This window comes from Aspergillus steynii, assembly GCF_002849105.1.
Source record: "Aspergillus steynii IBT 23096 chromosome Unknown P170scaffold_6, whole genome shotgun sequence".
Classification (NCBI taxonomy): domain Eukaryota; kingdom Fungi; phylum Ascomycota; class Eurotiomycetes; order Eurotiales; family Aspergillaceae; genus Aspergillus; species Aspergillus steynii.
In genome coordinates this window covers 1,872,643-1,893,125 of record NW_020194403.1, presented here as the reverse complement: position 1 = coordinate 1,893,125, position 20,483 = coordinate 1,872,643, and the positions used below count along the sequence as shown (strand labels likewise).

Genomic DNA, 20,483 nt, shown 5'->3' with positions numbered 1-20,483 from the left:
TGGCTCTAATCTAAACTTAGTATATAATTACTGTTAAAGTCAGTTTAAATTAAATTACTGATTTATTAGAAATTTATCTTGATACTAGTTGTTCGTGTATAATTATAGATATTTTATTTATTTAATTTATACTGAATATTATCCTTTATAAAGATTAGCCTATAATTATAATTACTAGAATTAGTTCTTGTTATAAGATAATTATTATAGCCAAATTTTTAATTTATTTTCCCTATATTAAAAACAGCCCTGCATTTGCTCAGATTAATATATATATTTATATAATATCTAATATTTAAGCTAAAATCCTGCTCGGAACTAATATAACTATATTTAAAGATATTATTTTAGACTTTAGCAAGTAGGAAGGTATTATATAAGCCTATAAAGATTTTATTTTTGTATTTATTTATTAAGTATATAAAGAACAGGTTATTAACTATCCTGTTTATATAACTGCATGTTAAATTATCCAGCCACGAATTACTACTGTAGTATAGGTTATTATAAAATTCTTGCTTAAAATAAATAGGGATTATAATTTTAGAGTAAGCAGGAATACTCTAGTTAACTATAAGAATTATCTGGTTAATATATTATTTATTTTTTTAAAAATAAATAACACCACAGACTGCCTAGTTGTTATTTCTTAATACTATTATCTTAATATTATTTCGGATGCCTTTAACTTAATCTTAAATTATTAAATTAATATTATTTCTTAAGTTAATGACTCTGCGGGCCCCTGGAAAAAAAAACCCTGTTATATTAAATTACTAATATAGTATATAATATAATAGGATAAGTATTTTATTTAGTAAATTAGTCTTTTGAACAAGTCTAGTTAGTTATACTTATATTAATAATATATTAAATATTTATTTACTAAAGTGATTTTTAATACTAACACAGATCTTAATATTTGTAGAACTGATAATAACAAGTTTATTAATTTTGCGAGTTTTTTAATAAAAATATTACTTAATAGTATTACTATGTTTGCAGGCGATAAAACTAATATAACTAAGTTAAAATATTTAATTATAGATTATAATATCTGGGCCCTTCCTGACGGTAGTAATATTAAAATAGCTAATATTTTTAAGAAAGAATAGATAATTATTCCTATATGTTCTAGTTAGTAATCCTGTATTTTTAAGACTAAGATATACTGTTTAAACCCGTGTGATTAAGCTATAATTAATAGCACCTTGATACTGCTTTGTTAAGCTGGTAAGTTAGTATAAGTGGTCGGTTATACTTTAACAGGATACCCTATTTTTATGGTTTATTATCCTATTTAAAATAATGCAGAGAAGGTGTTTAAGCTAAAAAAATATATTATTATTAACCTGTGTGGCGCGAATGCTAAAATAAAGAAGGATTATTATTTTTTATTATTTTAAAATAAGATTATTATATTAGTTAAAGATTGTTTATATATTTTAGTTATAGATATTGCGAAGTTTTTTTACTAATAATCTGTTTGTAAAGATTATCAGAATTATTTAGTGATAATTAGTTATCGCGGTTAAAAGATCTTTCGTGTTATTATAATAGGTTTTATTAATAATATTTTATTTATATAGTAATAGATAGATCGTCTGCTTTATAGTTTATTATTTATTAAGGCCTACGTGGATAATATAGTTATTGTGTTTATTTTAGTTAATAAATATATTGAATATCTGTTTATAATTTTTAACAAGCTATTAATGATAAGTCTTAAGCTAAAGTTCTTAAAAATATTTATTAGGTTTTTATTTATGCAGTTGCTTAGCTAATATATTAATACTTTTGGTTTATTTATACCTGCTAAGAAGATTTAAGCTATTAAGGACTTGTTTTTTCTTATAATATTTGCCGACCTTAAGTATTATATTAGCTTAATAAAATAATTTTAGTATTATATTATAAACTATGCTATGATTACTGCACTACTATAAGTATATAAGACGGCTTTGTTAAAAGGAGCTCTGTAAAAAAATCTTGCCTCGCGGAAATAATAGATAAGCGTGTTATTTATACTAGATAATAAAAAGTATCAGATATTTATTACTCTATAAGCATATTTTAGTGACCTACTGTTTCTTATATATTTTAATATTTTTATACAGCTATACTGTGATCTAGACGCTTTATATATAGGATTTAGAGTTATTCTATATTATCTTAATAATTATAATTATACAGATTTAATAAAGCCCCCTCCGTGTATAGTTATAAAGCTAATTTTATTTTTATTAAGAACCCTGACTGCTGCTGAATTAAGATATTAGTTTATTAAGCTTAAAATATTTTGTTTTGTATAAATATTATATAAAATATATTATTTATTTAAAGTAGCGAGTGATCCTATTATTATTTATACTAACTATATTTCTATAGTAGGTATTATCTTCCACATGTTAATGTTTAGTATTATATCAGAAAGATTAAATTTATACTTAGTCTGTATATCTGTGTTTATTTAGTAGTTTAATCTTCGTATTTATCACCGGCTAGGTAGTAAAAATATTTTAGCAGATATATTAAGTTATCTATCAGCTTGTCGCCCAGGAATTCATAATATTAATTTTAATACTATTAAAGAATATAGCATATATATCTTTTAAGTTTTAATTATATATATTAATAATAACTTTAGAAAGTGTCTCTGAGATGAATATAATTATAATATATAGGTTATTTATATTATAAAAGTAGTATAAAGTAGAAATTATATAATTTTATATAAGCTATATAATAACCTTCTATATATAAAATTAGGTCTAAATAATCTTTGGCTGTACATCCCTCACTTAATAATAAAAGACCTGTTTTGTTCTATATATAATAATAATAATTATTTAGGATTTGATTAATATGTTCAGAAGCTCGCCGGTTTCGCTATTTATAAAAGCTGTATGTTATTATATAAATATGTCTTATAATATCCTAGGTGTTTTTTAATAAACTTAGGCGTTATTTTTTTTATAGTAATTTATATCTGATTATTTTTAAAGTGTTATTCTATTATATTATAACTAATTTTATCTCTGATCTGCCCACTAATAAAGATTATGATATAATAATAGTTTTAATAAATAAATTTATAAAGTATATAGGTTTTATTTCTGGCTGTAAGGATTATGACGCGGAATATTAGGGATATAAGATAATTATTTATATATAAGCCTATGACTGGGGTATTCCGGCTGTTATTATTTTTAACTGTGATCCTAAGTTCACGAGTAGTCTTTAGCATAGTTTATTTAAAGCGTTTAATATTAAATAGCTTTATTTATTAGCTTATTATTCCCAGACAGATGGCATGTCTGAATAGATTATTTAAGTTATTAAAATTATATTAAGGTACTAGATAGCAGCCGCGAATAAAAAAAAATAATTTATTCTATTATTATTTATTATTATAATGATTAATTCTGCTCTAAATATTATAATATTATTAATTTCTCACGAATTAATATATAGAACACGACTCTATATATAATAGGATATCTTAAAGGGATGGTTTAAAGGTATCTAGGATTTTATATGCCGGATAAATATCTAAAAGGTATTGTTATTTGCTGCTTTACGGATAAAGTAGTTATTTAATAGTAAATATATATTATTTTCTGTTTATATAAAGGGTTAATCCTGCTTTCTGAAGCTATACTACAGGTATATTATATTATTAATTAAGTAGTTAGGCAAGTATAGGCCCCGCTACGCCGGTTTTTTTGAAATTCTTGATATTTCTGATAATAGTTTAATTTATTATTTAAAATTATTTTTAATATAGAAGATTTATCTTTGGATATTAATTATCTAACTTAAATTATTAAAAAAAGATATAAAATTTAATTATAAATATCTTTGACTTCCGCCTGTTACTGATGATATTGATCCTAAATATAAAATAAAGTAGATTTTTAATAAATAGATAGTTAAATATAGTAGATCACGCACCAAGTATATTAAATATCTTATTAAATAAAAGGGCTACAGCACTAAAGATAATTAATAGGTTAAAAAAGATAATTTTTATTCTCCTGAGCTTGTTAATAAATTTAAAGCCACTTTATAAATAAAGTAATATTTATTTTTTTTGTTAATGTATTCTCTTATTTTTTTTATTATATATTAATTCCTGTTATCCTAGTTTTTTCTTAGTTTATTTTATTCTATTGATTTATTTTATTTTATTTTATTAATTTATTTTATTTTATCCTATTAAGTAGTAATCTGTGTGGTAATTTTTTTCTTTTATATAGTAAACTTTTCTGTGTGGTAAATTTACTTAAGGACTTTAATAATTTACTAATATAATTTTTTATTTATTTTAATTCTTTTTTTTTTTTATCTTACCCATACTTGTAATTTTTTATTTATTTTTTTTTTATAATAATTCTGTTATTTTCTTAACTTATCACTAAAGATATAACTCTATTATATTTTTATTATTATTTTTATTATTTTTATTATTATTATTTCTGCCGGTTGTCGCTAGAATAACTAAGTAACTAACTTCGGGCTTTATGCTAATAAATCTTAAACTAAGTAATACTGACCCTAAACTAAGTGATATAATATACCCTGATAAGGAATCCTATAATGAGCTTTTATATATAATAAAGAATAATGGTATTAAAAATAAAAATTAAGATAATAATAATAATAATAATAGAGAGAACGAGAACTCTAATAATACTGAGAATAATAAGAATAATAAAAATAGGGATACTAATAAAGATGAAGATAATAATAATAATATTAATAATAATTAGGAAGATATTAACCAGCCCCAGCCCTTAATAACTAAAGTATTTTTAAAGTAAAGTTTTGAATGCTTTGGAAATAAAAAATAAAAAAAGATTATTTTATTTACTAAATTATAATGCCGCCAAACTCGCGAGCAAATTTTAGAGGATTATAAAGTCTATCGGGGAAATTAATTACTAGAAATAAAAATAATAATAGTGCGTGAAGCTAAGGCCACGAAACAGAAGTATACTGTATAGTAATAGAATAAGCTGGATACTTGGTTATTTGCGAATAATTCTTATATTAAGTTTATTATAGACAAAGGCCTTTAATTAATAATTTTTCTGTGATTTATATATCTTATTAATTTATAGTGTACTGAGATAATTATTTTAAAAAAAATTTTTATTTAGGATTATAATAAATAATATATAGTAGATTTTACCAGTAGCGGTAACCTTAAAAAAAAAGATTACTAAATAATAATCCTATTATCCTGCGAGACTATAATAGTTATTTATATATTATAGTTTGGCAATTCTATTATATCTTAATTAGAGTAAATATAATATAAATTTAATAGTAAATAATTAATAGGACTATAACTCGCAACTCCGCGTGTAATAATTATATTTGGAATAATTTATTATTATATAACAGATTATTACCCCTGAATTTTAATATTTTTTATTTATATATCTGGGGTGCACGCCTGTAATTTAAGAGGAAGAAACTGGTTTATATTATCCTAAATAATCTGTATTTACCTATTACTACGATAATCTATTTAATTAAGGATAGTATTATAAAAAAAGAGAAAAAATTAATCTTTAAACTAAAAAATAAATAATATATAATTTCAGATGACACTCGGTCTATAAAAAAGACTAAATTAGCGAAGATTATTAAAGTCTCTAATAATAATAATTAAAATAATAATTAAGCTAACTCAGTTATTAGTTCAGAACATGGCGAGAATATAAAGTAATTATTTATTATTATTTTTAATTTATTGCTTAATAAGTATATTTTAATAAATATTATTATTTTTATTCCGGCGAATATTATTATAACTAATATTATTATAATTACTAGTACCTGGAGTACCTAGATAAAAATATTATTTTTAGAGGCTGAGAAAATATTAAATAATATTTAGGATTTATATTGGGAGTTTAAAGACATATTACTATTTAAAATATTTAATAGATTAGAAATAATCACGCTTAAGTTCTTTTTTTATACACAGGCGACTGCTGTTATTAATATATTTTTATATTTATATTTTTAAAATTTTATTATACAGAATAAGAATCTATAAAAAAAGCTTAATATAGCCTCTTATACACTTATGCCTGTTTTTATATTTTTTAGTAATTATTTAAGCCTGTGAGAGAATTAAGATATGCTTATTTAATTTATTATAACCTATAATAAAATAAATAAAATTATACAAGAGTTTATTTATTAGCTAATTAGGATATATAATTATATTATCGCGAATACTGAAATGTTATAAAATATAGCTTATAATTACTTAATTATAAATACTGAAATATTATAAAATATTACTAATAATATTATAGATTATAAAAAAGATTATAATAATATAATAGTTAAGATTAAAACTCTTTAAGAGGATTTGTCTATAATATTAGTAATTAATAAAATACTTAAAAACGATGTTACTGCTCTGACTAAAAGCAAAAATAACCTTATTAAAAGAAATATTAATTTTATTAAGAAAAATAATAATTTTTTTAAAAAAAAAAAATGAGCTGAATAACACCCTTTTTGTAATAAATAATTTTGTAAATACTAATAATATAAAATATATTAAATAGATTAACGCGTTAACTAAAGCAAAGGATAATACTATTAAAAAAATTAAATATTTATATAAAAATAAGAATATTTTAACAGAATATATTACTATCTTATCCGCGGAAAATTTAGCTACTATTATTTAAATTAAGACTCTAAAAAAAAGGACAAAGATATTGTTATTACTCCTGATATATATTATTATAAGGATAATAGTGTGTAAACAGATGAACTGACTTTTTTTATTATTATAAATATTACTAAACCCGCTATAACTTTATCTGGGCCTATTATAATATTATTAGAATTATTATTATCTGTAAGATTAAATACTATAACCCTGACGAAATGCCGGGGAAGATTATATAAAATAAAGATAAATAAGTAGTAATAATTATCAGGATATTTTTTTAAGTTTTTTTTTATTTTTTTTATTCTAGTTTATTTTTTTTTATTATCCTGGTTTATTTCTTTTTTTATTAATTTAATTTAATTATTTTTCTTTTATTTTTTTCAGGTTAAATTGCTTTTAATAAGGATATTTTTTTTATATTTTTCTTTATTATTAAAGGGATCTTGATTTTTTTGAGCTGATAAATCCTACGAGAGCTATTAATTTTTTAATATTATTATTTTTTATCCAGGAGGATTTATTTTATTTAATAGAGATATTATATAGTTTTTTATTATATATTCTGCGGCTCTGGTTTTTATGACATCCTGTAATCTTATACTGCAGGTATTAGTGGTGTTCTGTAGCTCCTGCCTCCACAAGGCGGAGGACTTAGTTGTTTTGAACAAACAATCTTACCACTTTCATCGATCCAGTAGGAGGCTACCACAAGGGCCTTTTAGATTTTATAGATTAAATTATTTTTTTATATATCTTTTTTAGGTTTATCCGGATTTTAAGCAGTAACTATAAATCTTATTTATTTTTAAAAGTAATATTTTAATAAATTTAGATTATAAGAATAAGCAGGATCAGAGATTCAGGGATTTTTATTAGATTAGATTTAAATTTATTAATATTAAAATTCTTATGTTTTAATATTATTTAATTTTAATATTATAAATATTTATTTTTTTTAAGGAGATCCTCTAATCTTTTAATTAGATTATTTAATTTAATTCTGTATTTTCTAGAATAGTATATAATTTTAAATTTAAATTAAAATAAAAATTTTAATTAATAAGCTTATTATTAGTTTAGGAGCTTAATTAATATAAAATATTCTAGATTATAATAATTAAAAATAATTTATATTAAGGATAGGACTCCTTTAAGTTTAGAATATTATTTTTTAAAATATTAGATAATAATAAGTAATTGTTTATTATAAATCTTATAATTATATTTTGTAGATAAGTATTTTTTTTAAAAAAAAAATAATAGAGTATAAAATTTTATTATTATTATACTAAAATAAAACTTTAATAAAAATATAATTAAAAATATTAATTTTTAAAATTATAATATATATTTAATTAAAAGGCTATAAGACCAGAATATTAATAAAAACTTTTTTAAAATAATTAAAAATCTTTTAATAAAATAAAGTCTATTTTTAGGGTATTCCCTTACAGGTCAGGCTAATAAGTAAAATAGTTAACTTTAAAAAATCTTAGATAAAATAATAATAAAAATTACTAAATCCCAGGAATACTTAAATATCTATAATATAAATCAGAATAAATTAATTAATAATTATTTTAATTTTAGAAAAATTTATCCAGATTTTTTTATAATTAATAATTAAATCCAGGAATTTAATTTTAGGAATAATAAACTTATATTTTAAAAATTTAATAAATAAATAAGCTCCTCGCAGCTTTTATAAAATTTAGCAGATATAATAAATATACTTAAAATAAGTTTAGCTATAAATCAAAATATTATCTAAATAAGTAATATAAAAAATATCTAAGTAATTATATAAAATATTACTAATATAATACTAGAATATCCCAGGGGCTCTAGCCAAGCTAAATAATATTATTAAAAATTTAAATAAGCCTAGACAGGTATAAAATATAATTATTTATTTTTAATTTTTTTAAATATATAAATTATTAAAAATATTTATGATATTAATTTTTATAAAATAATATATTTTCTTTAAGTTATTCAAGGTCTTTTTCACTAGAAATAATAAATAATAATCTTTAATTATAATCATGTTTAGAGCTTAATAATTAATATAAAAATATAAGCCTTTATTAGGCTTATTAATAAACAAGATAAGAGATATTACAGAGAATAAACTTAAATAAATAAAACTTTTTTATAAATTTTTAAATAATTATTTTTAAAAGGCCTTCAGCTTCTCTCAGGACATATTATATAAAAAGTTAAATAATAATCTCTTACTAGATTTTAAAATAATTATATAGTTATAGTTTTTATACAGAGATAATTTGTTTATTTCTTTTAATAAAAATATGTTACTAAAATCCCGGAATTTTATAAAGATATTAAAATTTTAATTAGGATTAAATATTTTTTATGCCAGGGGTTTCTTAGGAGACTTTTTATAAACTATTTAGTTAATTTATTTTATAATAATAATAAAGATTTTTTTTATTTTATATATATAACACAAGCTCTTATAAATATTATATAAATATTACAGGTCTAAAAGACTTTTAGTACTTTTAAATTAATCAGGCAGGCTCGGGTAAAGATATTATATAAGACCTGGATTTTCTAGGGACAAAACAGGATATTTTAATATTTTTAATAATATTAATTATTAAACTAAAGAATATACTTAGTAAAGTTTATTTTAAAATTATAGATTTTAAACTAAAAGACTTTAATTACAATAAAAAAATATATAAACTAAATAATTAAAAATAAGATATTTTTTTAATATAATTATAAATCTTCAGGGTTATACAGGGATAATAAATAATAATATTAATATTATTTTTATAATTATTAAATCTTATAATTAATTTAGGTTTTTTTAAAAAATATAAGATTAGATTTTATATTTTAATCTAATTTTTATTTATAACACAGGATATAAAGTAACTAGTATTAAATATAATATAAGTAGTAATCTTATTCTTACTGGGGTTTAGTATAATAAAAATAATTAATAAATTAATTTTTTAAAATTTTTTTTAATAAAAAATCCTCTAGTAATAATTTTAAAGATTTAGTAAACTTATATAGGGGAGTCTATCTAATTATAGTTTAGATTAAATTAATCTTTTTTAATTACTTATTTAAATTTAAAAAATATAAGTACTTTATTTAAAAGATTATTTAGGACTAGGGAGCCTGGAATAACAGTAATATAAGCAGGTTTTGCGGGATAAAATAAGGTTAGAATATAAAAAAAAAACTATTTTTAAAAGGGTAAACAGGACTTTAGAAGGGAAATAAAGTATATAATATAATTAATTTAGTATAAATAATTATTTAGTTTAAGGCAGTCCCTAATTATATATTAACTTAATTTATAATAAAAATATTTACTATAATCTTTATAAATACTATCCCTAGAATAAGGGAATAAATAATAAATTAAAAAAAGATTTATAATATTAGGATTTAGGATAATAGTAATAAGCCAGGGGGGTTTATTAACTAGATTTTAAAAATAATAATTTTAAATATTTTTAATTAGAGTTTATAAGTAAGTATTAATTCTAGTTAAAATTAGGACAGACTTCTAAGATTAATTATAAAAATATTAAATATAATAATTTTTTAATTTTTATAAAAAAATAATAAAATTAATATAATTTTTACTAAAATTTTAAATATATTAATATAATTTTTATTTCCTGGTTAATAGCTTTCTTAAAAAAAATAAAAAAATTATTTTTAATTATTTTTTTTCTATAACTAGTTATTAAAATTTAGTAAAAAAAAAAAAAAAACTTTTAATTTTTTTATTTTAGATTATATAAGATATTTCAGATATTACAGATATAATTTAGGTTTTTATAAATATAATTAAATATTTTTAAGATTTTAGTATAATCTTTTAATTAATAAACTCTGTTTTTAATATACAGAAGGACTTAAGTATAAAAAGTTTTTTTTAAATAATTAAAAATATAAACTATATAGGCCTGGGGAGTTAGGAAGTAATTATAGTTTATAATTATTTTTTTTTAATTTAGAAAATAAAATAATAAAAATCTAATCTAATACCCTTAAACTTGTTAAAATTAAATAATTACTTAAAAAAATAAATAAAAACAAAAAATCCAGGATTAATTAATATAAGTATTTTTATTAGAGTAACTGGGGATCTTTTAATAGCAGGTTTAAAGATTTAATCTAGAATATTAATTACAGATATAGTAGTCTAGATTATATAATTTTATTTTTAAATTATTATACTTTTATTAGCTAGGGCCTAAATAAGTTTAAAATTTAAATTTTTTTATAATTTATTTAATGAATAATAATTTATATAATAATATTTATATTTTATTAGAAATAGGAGACTTCCTAGTAAAAATATTTTTAATTAATATTAATATTTATTATAAATATATAAATCTAGTTATAATAGATATATTATTCCTTAATATATTTAATAATATATTAAATAAATAGTTTAAAGTCTTTAAAAAAAATAAAGATTTTAAAATTTTAAATATATTAGGCAAGTATTAATTTTATAAATAAGAATTATGTAATATTAAAATATAAATTAATAAATTAATAAAATTAGTATAACAAGGGCAGGCAGGGCAGACGGTTAAGCTAGATCAGGCAGACTAGGTTTATAAGATCTTTGATTATTATTATAGTTAGGCTATATACAGAATAATAAATAAAATATAATTTAAAAAATTATAATAAAATCTCTAATATTTAGGTTTTTAAGTAGTCAGAGGATTAAGATCAGGGATAGGTTCTTCTGGCTTAGCAGTTCTGTCTGGTTCTGGCAGGCTTGGTGGTGCCTTCAGGTCTGCACCGTGACAGAACTCCTAAAAAGGAATAAAACTACTCTTATTAATCAGATCCTAATAAAAGCTATTATAAATATAACTAATATTTCTATATTAATAATTTATTAAAGAAACCAAAAAATTAATTATATAATCCTAAAATTATTTAATAATTTAATAAAGCCTTTAGAAACCCTAAATTTTATATAATACTTAAAGCCGCAAAAAATCACTTAAAATTAATAAATTAAGTAATAAATAAAAATAATAAATTTCTAATTAATTTAATTATAATAGCTTTAACTTTAATAAGATAAGAAAAATATACTAGTCCAAATTAAGTATTTAATACTATTACAGATACCTATATCTGTAATAATTAATTATTATTCAGTGATTATTATAAACCACCTATGTTAATCTTTATAAGAAATACACAGACATTAATTAAAAATTTTAGAATAATTAATTTAAAACCTTTAAACCCCTATAAAAATAAAATATCATTTAAATTATATTATTATACCTATATTTTATAATTTTATATTAATATTTTATCTACCTCAAAAACAAAATAATCAGATATTTACCTTAATTCTAGGGCTATATACTTAAAAAGCCTTAATTATTATCTAAGTTACAAAATCCTTAAAATTATAGGTATTTATTTAATTAAATAAAATATTAATAATTATATTTAATAATTACCTAAATCAACTCCTGAAAATAATTATATTTATTATCTAAATTTATTACTGAATTTACTACTAAATATTAAAGTAAATGAATTAAAGGCCTATTTAGCAAGAAATTTAAATAAATTAATTATTTTTTATAAAATAACTAAATTATAATATTCAAGATTAGAGCATCTGAGCTTTAAAGCCCTAAAATATTTTAATTCAATAGTAAATAAAGTAAAAATTAATAATAAATTAATTAAAACCAAAAATCATTGCCTGATTTATTAATTATTAATATTAAAATATTAAATCTCTCAAATTCTAATTTAACTAGAAATTAAATTATTCGAAACCATTTATTAGGACCTTATTTATTTAAATCAGGGAATTTATTAAAAATAATATATTAGCTATATATATTGCCCTTATTTAAAATTTTATATAATTAAAATAATTTTATTAAAAGATTACATAAGTAATTTAATTATTAAAATAATTTAATTTATTAAATATTAATATTATATAACTATCAAACAATTTTATTCAGATTAAGATAGAAATCTAGCTTATTTTTATAATTACACAAGATCTGAAGGAATAATCTATAATACTAGCCTAATTAGATAATCCAAGCAGAATCTATTTACAGAATATTTAGATGCTTTAATTATATAAAAAATATAAATTTTATTTATTAATTTAAGATTATTACTATATTTATAGCCAGAATTGTTAAATACAGTAATATATATATTAAATTACACTCCTACTTATTTATTAAAGTAGAGTACCCCGCATGAAACCTTATTTAAATATCTTGATTAATCTTTATTATATATAATATTATTACTAAATCTCTCTAACCTAAAATAGTATAATTACTAAGCTTATATAAGGATTTTAAATATCCCTAGGCTTAGTAAATTTAAACTAAGAGCTCTAATTAGCTACCTGATAGGGTATATTGCCCTAAATATATAAAAAATATAGATATTTAGTTAAAATAAGATTATTTTAGTATATAATTATATTTTTAATAAAACAAAGATCTATAAAGATAAACAAAATATTTAAATATTTAAATTAGACCTAGTTAGGTTAAAAACCCCCGAACCGCTTAGTTTTAAAGAAATTAATGATTTAATCTTTTTAATTTTAATTAATTTACCTGAAACCACTGAATTAAGATTTACTAAAAATAAAATTATTAATAATATTTATTCTAAACCTGAATAAGGTGAATCAGAATTATCTAGTGAATATAATCTTATTTACTATAAATCTGAATATGAAAATCGAATTATTAAATTAAATAATTAAAATAATTTAATTTAATTAAATATTTAAATAATAAGATTTTAGGAGATTAACCTTCTATTCTGTATTTTTAATCACCTAAAGTCATTATTAATAATTTATTATTTAATTTTAATAATTATGATGATTTTTATAAACTACTATCCCTAAAAAAAATAAATTAGAATCACCTGATCTAGGACCTTTAAAAATATCTTGAAATTTTATATTAAATTATATATATTTTTATAGCTTAAATTAGTAATAATAAATTATATTGAAATAATTTGCCTATTAAGCCAATTAATTAGAATAAAATTGTCATGGTGTTGCCTTTGGGCGCATTCAAAAGCTAAACCACTGCACTACTGGCAAAAGACTAGTATGCAAAGCCAAAGGCTTTGCACTGCGCTCGCATATATAAACCCCAGGCAGGAACAGGAACAGGAGAAACTGGTAGGAACAGGACAGAACAGAACACAGCTGCACCACGGTGCCAGGTTACACCGTGACAAAAATAATAAATTTATCCTTTTAAGATAAATAGCTAAATATATACAAAATTAAATATAATTAATTAACTAAAATAAATACCTAGGAAGCTATTTCTAAAATAAATAACTTAATTTAAAAGATTCTATTATTAAAATAAGTATAAAAATACAAATTTATTAATTAAGATTAATTATTAAAATTTAAAGTAAGAATATATGTTTATAGAGACCTTTAATTAATTAATAATCTTAATTCTAGGACTATTACCCTAGTTACACGAATATTTAGGATTATTATAGCCCTAATTACTGTTTTTAATTTTAAAATAACTTAATAAAATATAGTAAATATATTTCTAAATAGTAAATTAAATAAATTAATTCATGTATTACCGCCTCCTGGATTTAGTTAATGAAATAAGATTTTTAAGCTAAAATAAGCTTTATATAAATTATGCTGATCCTTATTATTATAATAATAAAAAATAGAGAATATTTTATAAAAATTAGGCCTAAAATCAGTGCCTGAAGATCCTTGCCTATTTATAAATAATTATATAATTTTGATAATTTATATAGATAATATTATTTTATTATATAATTAAAATTATTAATTAAAAATTAATAAATTAAAAGATTAATTATTTTTAATATATAATCTAAAGGATTTAAATAAAATTTACTAATTCCTAAATATAAAGATTATTTAAAACTAGTAAAATTGAATAATTTAGCTTAATTAAGTAGATTATATTAAAAAAATTATTTATTATTTTAAATTAGCTAATTAGAATTTATTTAAAATACTCTTATTATCTAGTAATTTAAGCAAATCTATAAGGTAGCTGCTTATTAAGCCCTATTATGTAGATTATTAAAAAAAATTAGCTTAGTTTTATATCCTATAATTATTTCTAGGCCAGATATTACAAAAAGTTGCAAAATCCTTACAGAATATATAGCTAAACCTTATTTCAATTATATAAATATAGTAAATTACCTGATTTTATTTATTTATAAAACCTAATTTAATTTAATTTAATATAGTCTTAATTTAATAGATTAATTAAAATTACTATTAATTTTTAAAATAACTAGTAATGTAGTTTATACAGATTTATTATAAAAAAAATTATTTAAAAATTTTATATATTACTTATTTAGTAGATTTATTAATTAGTCAGCTAGAAAGTAAAAAATAATTATTTTATTTATTACTAAAGCAAAATTATTAGTCCTAACTACGGCTAGTAAGTATTTTTTATAATAAAAATACTTATTTACTATTATAAGGTTTAACCCTGAAGAAAAACTATATATTTATTATAATAATTATTAAATAATTAACCTGCTTACTAAGCCTAATTTAATTTTTAAAATTAAATTAAAATATATAAATATTAGTAATTATTAGCTTAGGCAAGAAATTAAAAAGAAATCTATTAAATTAAAATAGGTCCCTATTAATTAAATAATTATAAACAGCCTTACTAAACGCCTGATTAAATAGAAATATGCGAAATTTACTAAATAACTAAATATAATTAATATTAAATATTTTATTAAATAATTAATTATTTAATATTTACAGTTTTAATTAATACTTTTATTAATTTAAAACTAAAGAGGTATGTTAAATAGGGTCACCTGATATTATCTGATTTACTAGAATTATCTAATAATCCTATGAAATTAAAATTTACTTTTATTTTATTACTACTTTATTAAACTCTTACTTCCACTACTAAATTATATAGGAAAAGTAAGGTAAAACTGAATTTAAAATAAGCTAAAAATAAAAAAGATTAGATTTTTAATAAATTTCTTAATTTAAACTAGCTTATCTTCTTATTTAGGAAATATTTAATTATTAAAATTATATAAAACTTAAAAACCTAATATTATTAAATTTCCTATTTAGGAAATTAAAAGTTTATTTTAACTACTATGATTAATAGCTTTGTTTAGATGATTAATATAAAGAGTCTAGAATATTTTACTTATTTATTTTTATAAGTTATAAAGTGAATATTATTATCCTAGTTATTCTGATATTATTTAAATAATTTTATTATAATTTATGTGTTAAATCTTAATTATTCTGATTATTCTGATTATAAAATCTTGATTATTTAATTATTTAAATTAATTTAATAATAATTTATAAGTTTGATCTTAAAGGCCTAGATTAATAATATAATTTATAAATAAAGATTTAAAAAGATTTAATAATTTTATATTTATAATATTTGTTTAAGGCTAAATTAAATTAGCCCTAATTTAATTATCTATAAATATACAGTTAATGACCTGTATTAATTTATTCTTTTTATTAAATTGATTTACCTACTTAATTTATTTAATTGAATTTTATTCATTTATTTAATTAATTTCACCTATCTACATGCATAGCGAATAGTAGGATCTCTGGTCTATCTATTTCAGATCTAGGTGGTCTAGGTGAACTGTTTACTTTATCTGACCTGATCGATTTCTTTTATTCTATTAAGTCATTTGAAATTTCTATTTAACCCACGTGACCTACATACCCCATCTGACAATATCTAACATAAATAAAATTCTATAATAAAGTATATATTATTATATAATTCTTCTGTAGTACAGATCCTAATACTATACAATATAATAAAGCTTGCTTAAATAAGGCTTTTTAGATTATATAATATAGTCCAGAGGCAAAACCTTACTATATTACTAGTAGAAAGAAACCAGCAATTAGTTCTATTCATAGGCACCCCCTATAATATAACCCCGCACTATGTACTCATCATGTTATCTACATCCCTATAGACCTCGGTCTAACATTTAATTTAAAATAAATAATTTTATTAGCTATAAAAAAGTAACAATTTCGCATATTATTCTGCTTATTTTATATTTTAATTAAAATAAATTTCCAAGGCTATTTATTGCTTTCTTCGGGGTGAAATTAATAAAAAGATTGTTAATTTATAACTTTATTTCATGACATGTTAAATTGCGGGATTTTGAGTAAGGCGATGATTTAACTAATCAATCGCTCCACTACCTGAACTACAACACAAAAGTAATCTTATTGGTTTAAACTGTAAGATAACTGTAAGTGTCATGGTGCTGACCCCTGGGCGCATTCAGGAGTACTAACCACTGCACTACTGGCAAAAGACTAGTATGCAAAGCCAAAGGCTTTGCACTGCGCTCGCATATATAAACCCCAGGCAGGAACAGGAACGGGAGAAACTGGTAGGAACAGGACAGAACAGAACACAGCTGCACCACGGTGCCAGGTTGCACCGTGACAGTAAGATAATTATTATTTTATAGTTATATTACTATAAAACACTTAAAGCTAGTTATAAACTATAGTTAAAGTGTTTATTATCTATAATACTTTTATTAAATTACTATTTATAACTAAGAATAGTTATATAACTTCAAATTAACTGTTGATTAATAATGATAAATGCTGGGCTTCCGCACCTATGTATTTACTTAGTTATAGAGAAATATTTATTAAAATAAGCTTAGAATACAAATTTGTTATCGCAGGGTTGGTAAATTCAACTACACAAATTTATGGGCGGAATTGTAACAAAATATGCTAAGCACATACCTTCAAAAGCCGTCCTGCTAACTTTATAGTGGCTGTCCCGATAGCACGCATCCTCTTCCCCAACACACATCTTCTCTCCACCAGCCGGTTTGGACCTCCCGCCTGGCAAACTTATCGAAGATCCACCCAGACTCTTCCCCCTTTACCTGCAAATAAGTCAAGGCTATTCATCTTATTGCAATAAACACACCTACTTTGTTACTACTCCAGCCATGTCACGCAACCAAGGCAAGACCGATATCGTACAAGTAAGGAAGACCTATTATTATTGATGCCCATGTTATTACAATAACCACAGGCATTAGCTACCCTAAGAGACAAAGTTGCATGCTGTTACGCAAAAAATACTGACAGACTCACAGCAGGCCCTTCATGACATTGCTAAGTATGGAAACTGTCAAAAAAGACATAGTTCTATGATTTATCGCATATCTGACGTGTTTCATCCAGTGGCGAGATGACTGCATCCGCACTTGAGGACCAGCTCAGCACCTTAGAATGCAGAATCGATGACCTCCTCATTGCGCTCGAGAACCGCGGACAACACCAAACATCAAGTGGTGCCAATGAAAAACCCCAAAAGTCAGAGATGCCATTAGCCAAGCAGGATCAAAACAGATCCCCCAGTCGAAATTGATCGTCACTGCCCTTTTCTATAACACCCTTTTCAGTTATTATGCCGTCAATTAGTTCACAGGGAGTGACATCAAACGCAGGGTTCCAGATTTGAATTCCCTTTGCTGCTATGCAAACAGTCTCCAACCTCAAATTTCCGTTAGAATCACTTTCCTTGCAGGGACCTCTTATCTGGGCAACTTCAGAGGCGGGTCGTTCTTCAATGACAATATCCTTGCCCGACCTGGTGGCCAAGTCGATGGTTGTTAACGGCGCGGCGACGAGGAATTTAACTCCGTGGTATCTTGCTAGGACAGCGAGGCCGTATGTGCCTATTTTATTGGCTGTATCGCCATTTGCTGCTACCCTATCTGCCCCCACAATAACCGCATTCACGCCCTTTTCTACACCTGCAAAGAGTGCGGCAGCCATGGAATCTGTTACCAAAGTGGCCGGTAGATTATCATGAACCAGCTCAAATGCTGTCAAGCGAGAGCCCTGGTTGTATGGCCTTGTTTCAGTGCAGTATGCATGTTCCAGCACATCTTTTGACGCCAGGGCACGAATCACACCCAATGCTGTTCCATAACCTGATGTTGCAAGAGAGCTAGTCGAATTTCGAAATTAGCAAAGTTTTTTTTTTTTTTTTTTCTTTTAATTATCAGCAGTCACAAACTCACCCCGTGTTACAGTGTGTCAGAACAGTGGCCTTAGATTCGAGGGTAGTAATCGCATTTTCCATTATCCAGTCTGCGCCATACTTCCCGATCATTCGATTATCCTCCAGATCCTTGGCCAACATCTCTTCAGCAGACTTGATATAGGAAGATGCAACACTATAGCTTGTAGAGTCGGGCTTCTCGACACTATCGGCCACCACAGCCTCAAGCTTTCGAGCAGCATCACTCAGATTAACAGCAGTCGGTCTGCTGCTTACCAGGTAGTGTAATCTCCCAGAAATCAACTCTCGAGTGCCCTCTGTTTCGGATGGTAACTGGCTGCTCGTCATGAGCGCACTGAGCTCAGAAGCCAGGGCCAGGGCCGCCACAATGGCTATGGCAGGCGCTCCTCGAACTCGCATTTCCTTAATGGCATGCCAGCCATCTTCGCTCGTATGTATTGTCAAGTACTTTTCCACATACGGGAGTTGTAGCTGATCAAGAATGGCCAGATTGCCATCGTGGTATTTGATTGCTTGCAGGCTCATTTTAAACCTCGAAACACAAATAGCGCGGCCTTACTGGGAGGCAAGTTGAGTCAATAATAAATATCCCAGCTTGCTGAGGAAAATGCAGGTAAAAATGAATAATTCGCTCAGTGAAAAGTTCCAGAGTCGGCAAGCGCTTCTACTCAGGTGTGGTGGGGTTACGGCACTTGCCCACCTAGGTAATACGTGTACGCCATACCCCGCAATACAATACATTACAATATAGAATAGGTCATAAGGTCATAACCATACCAAGAAAATATGCACGTAAGCCCCGTACGAGCAGGTACAAGTAGGTACGGTAGCATAGAGATGCAATCTCCTTTGTCCAAAAAACGAATCAACAGGGGGCGACATCTTGCACGGTTGTAGCCTCTTCGATAACCTTAATATGATTGACCTCAAAAACCATAACTCCTCGCCATGTATGCGCTGCTTGACAACACATTATCAAGGCTCAACGCTAATCAACTCCTTTGCACCCTTAGGACCTTGCGACTAGAGAAATGAGATGTCCTCCAGAGACTTCGCTGATATAGCCAGAGCTAATGCGCCGAGATGTAAAGAACTGTACCGAATGCAATAATTGTATATCAGCCACCTTGATTTGAGAGCTTCTGTAACTAGTCAAATGGACCTACCATTATTTCCTCGAACGAAGGCATCGCCGTACACGCGCCTTAATTTGCCATTCACATATTCTTCTGATTTCTCGAGAGCGATGTTCATGTACCCATCTACTGATTGAAGTTCTCCTGGACCGGAATTAGATACAATCAAGAGTTGTTTTGGTTTGGGAAATTGGAACCTTTGTACACCACACCGGAGTTTAGCTTCACTGTAACCGGAGCACCAATGATTTCGCCCAGAAAAGTTGACGGGTCTCGGCCCTCTGACGATGTGCCGTTTTCCATGCTCTTCTGCTGTTTATATTTGACACAATAAGGTGAACTTGCAGCAGAGCGTCATGAATCATGAGCAGAACCGGATCAATTACCAGACGGATGGGGGTTTACGGAGTAGGGCGCTGGACAACGGCACGTGCCTTCCAAGTCGGACGTTACAGTACAGTATCAAGGTGT

At 23.5% G+C, this 20,483-nt stretch overlaps 2 protein-coding genes across 2 annotated transcripts; both read right to left on the bottom strand.

Moving 5' to 3' along the window:
* Positions 1 to 18,188: 18,188 nt before the first annotated feature.
* On the bottom strand, positions 18,189 to 19,401 carry P170DRAFT_448698 (S-methyl-5-thioribose-1-phosphate isomerase; the record flags this gene model as incomplete). The annotated part of the gene is made up of 2 exons (XM_024850985.1): positions 18,189 to 18,801; positions 18,875 to 19,401. 2 exons carry the CDS (start codon positions 19,399 to 19,401, stop codon positions 18,189 to 18,191), a joined length of 1,140 nt encoding a protein of 379 aa, XP_024702306.1.
* Positions 19,402 to 19,601: 200 nt separating this feature from the next.
* P170DRAFT_438717 (U4/U6-U5 snRNP complex subunit LSM6) lies at positions 19,602 to 20,401 on the bottom strand. Its single transcript, XM_024849668.1, has 3 exons — positions 20,210 to 20,401; positions 20,043 to 20,156; positions 19,602 to 19,969 (listed from the first exon to the last, which is right to left on the bottom strand). Exons 1-3 carry the CDS (start codon positions 20,313 to 20,315, stop codon positions 19,947 to 19,949), a joined length of 243 nt encoding a protein of 80 aa, XP_024702305.1. The 5' UTR covers positions 20,316 to 20,401; the 3' UTR covers positions 19,602 to 19,946.
* Between the last annotated feature and the right edge of the window lie 82 nt (positions 20,402 to 20,483).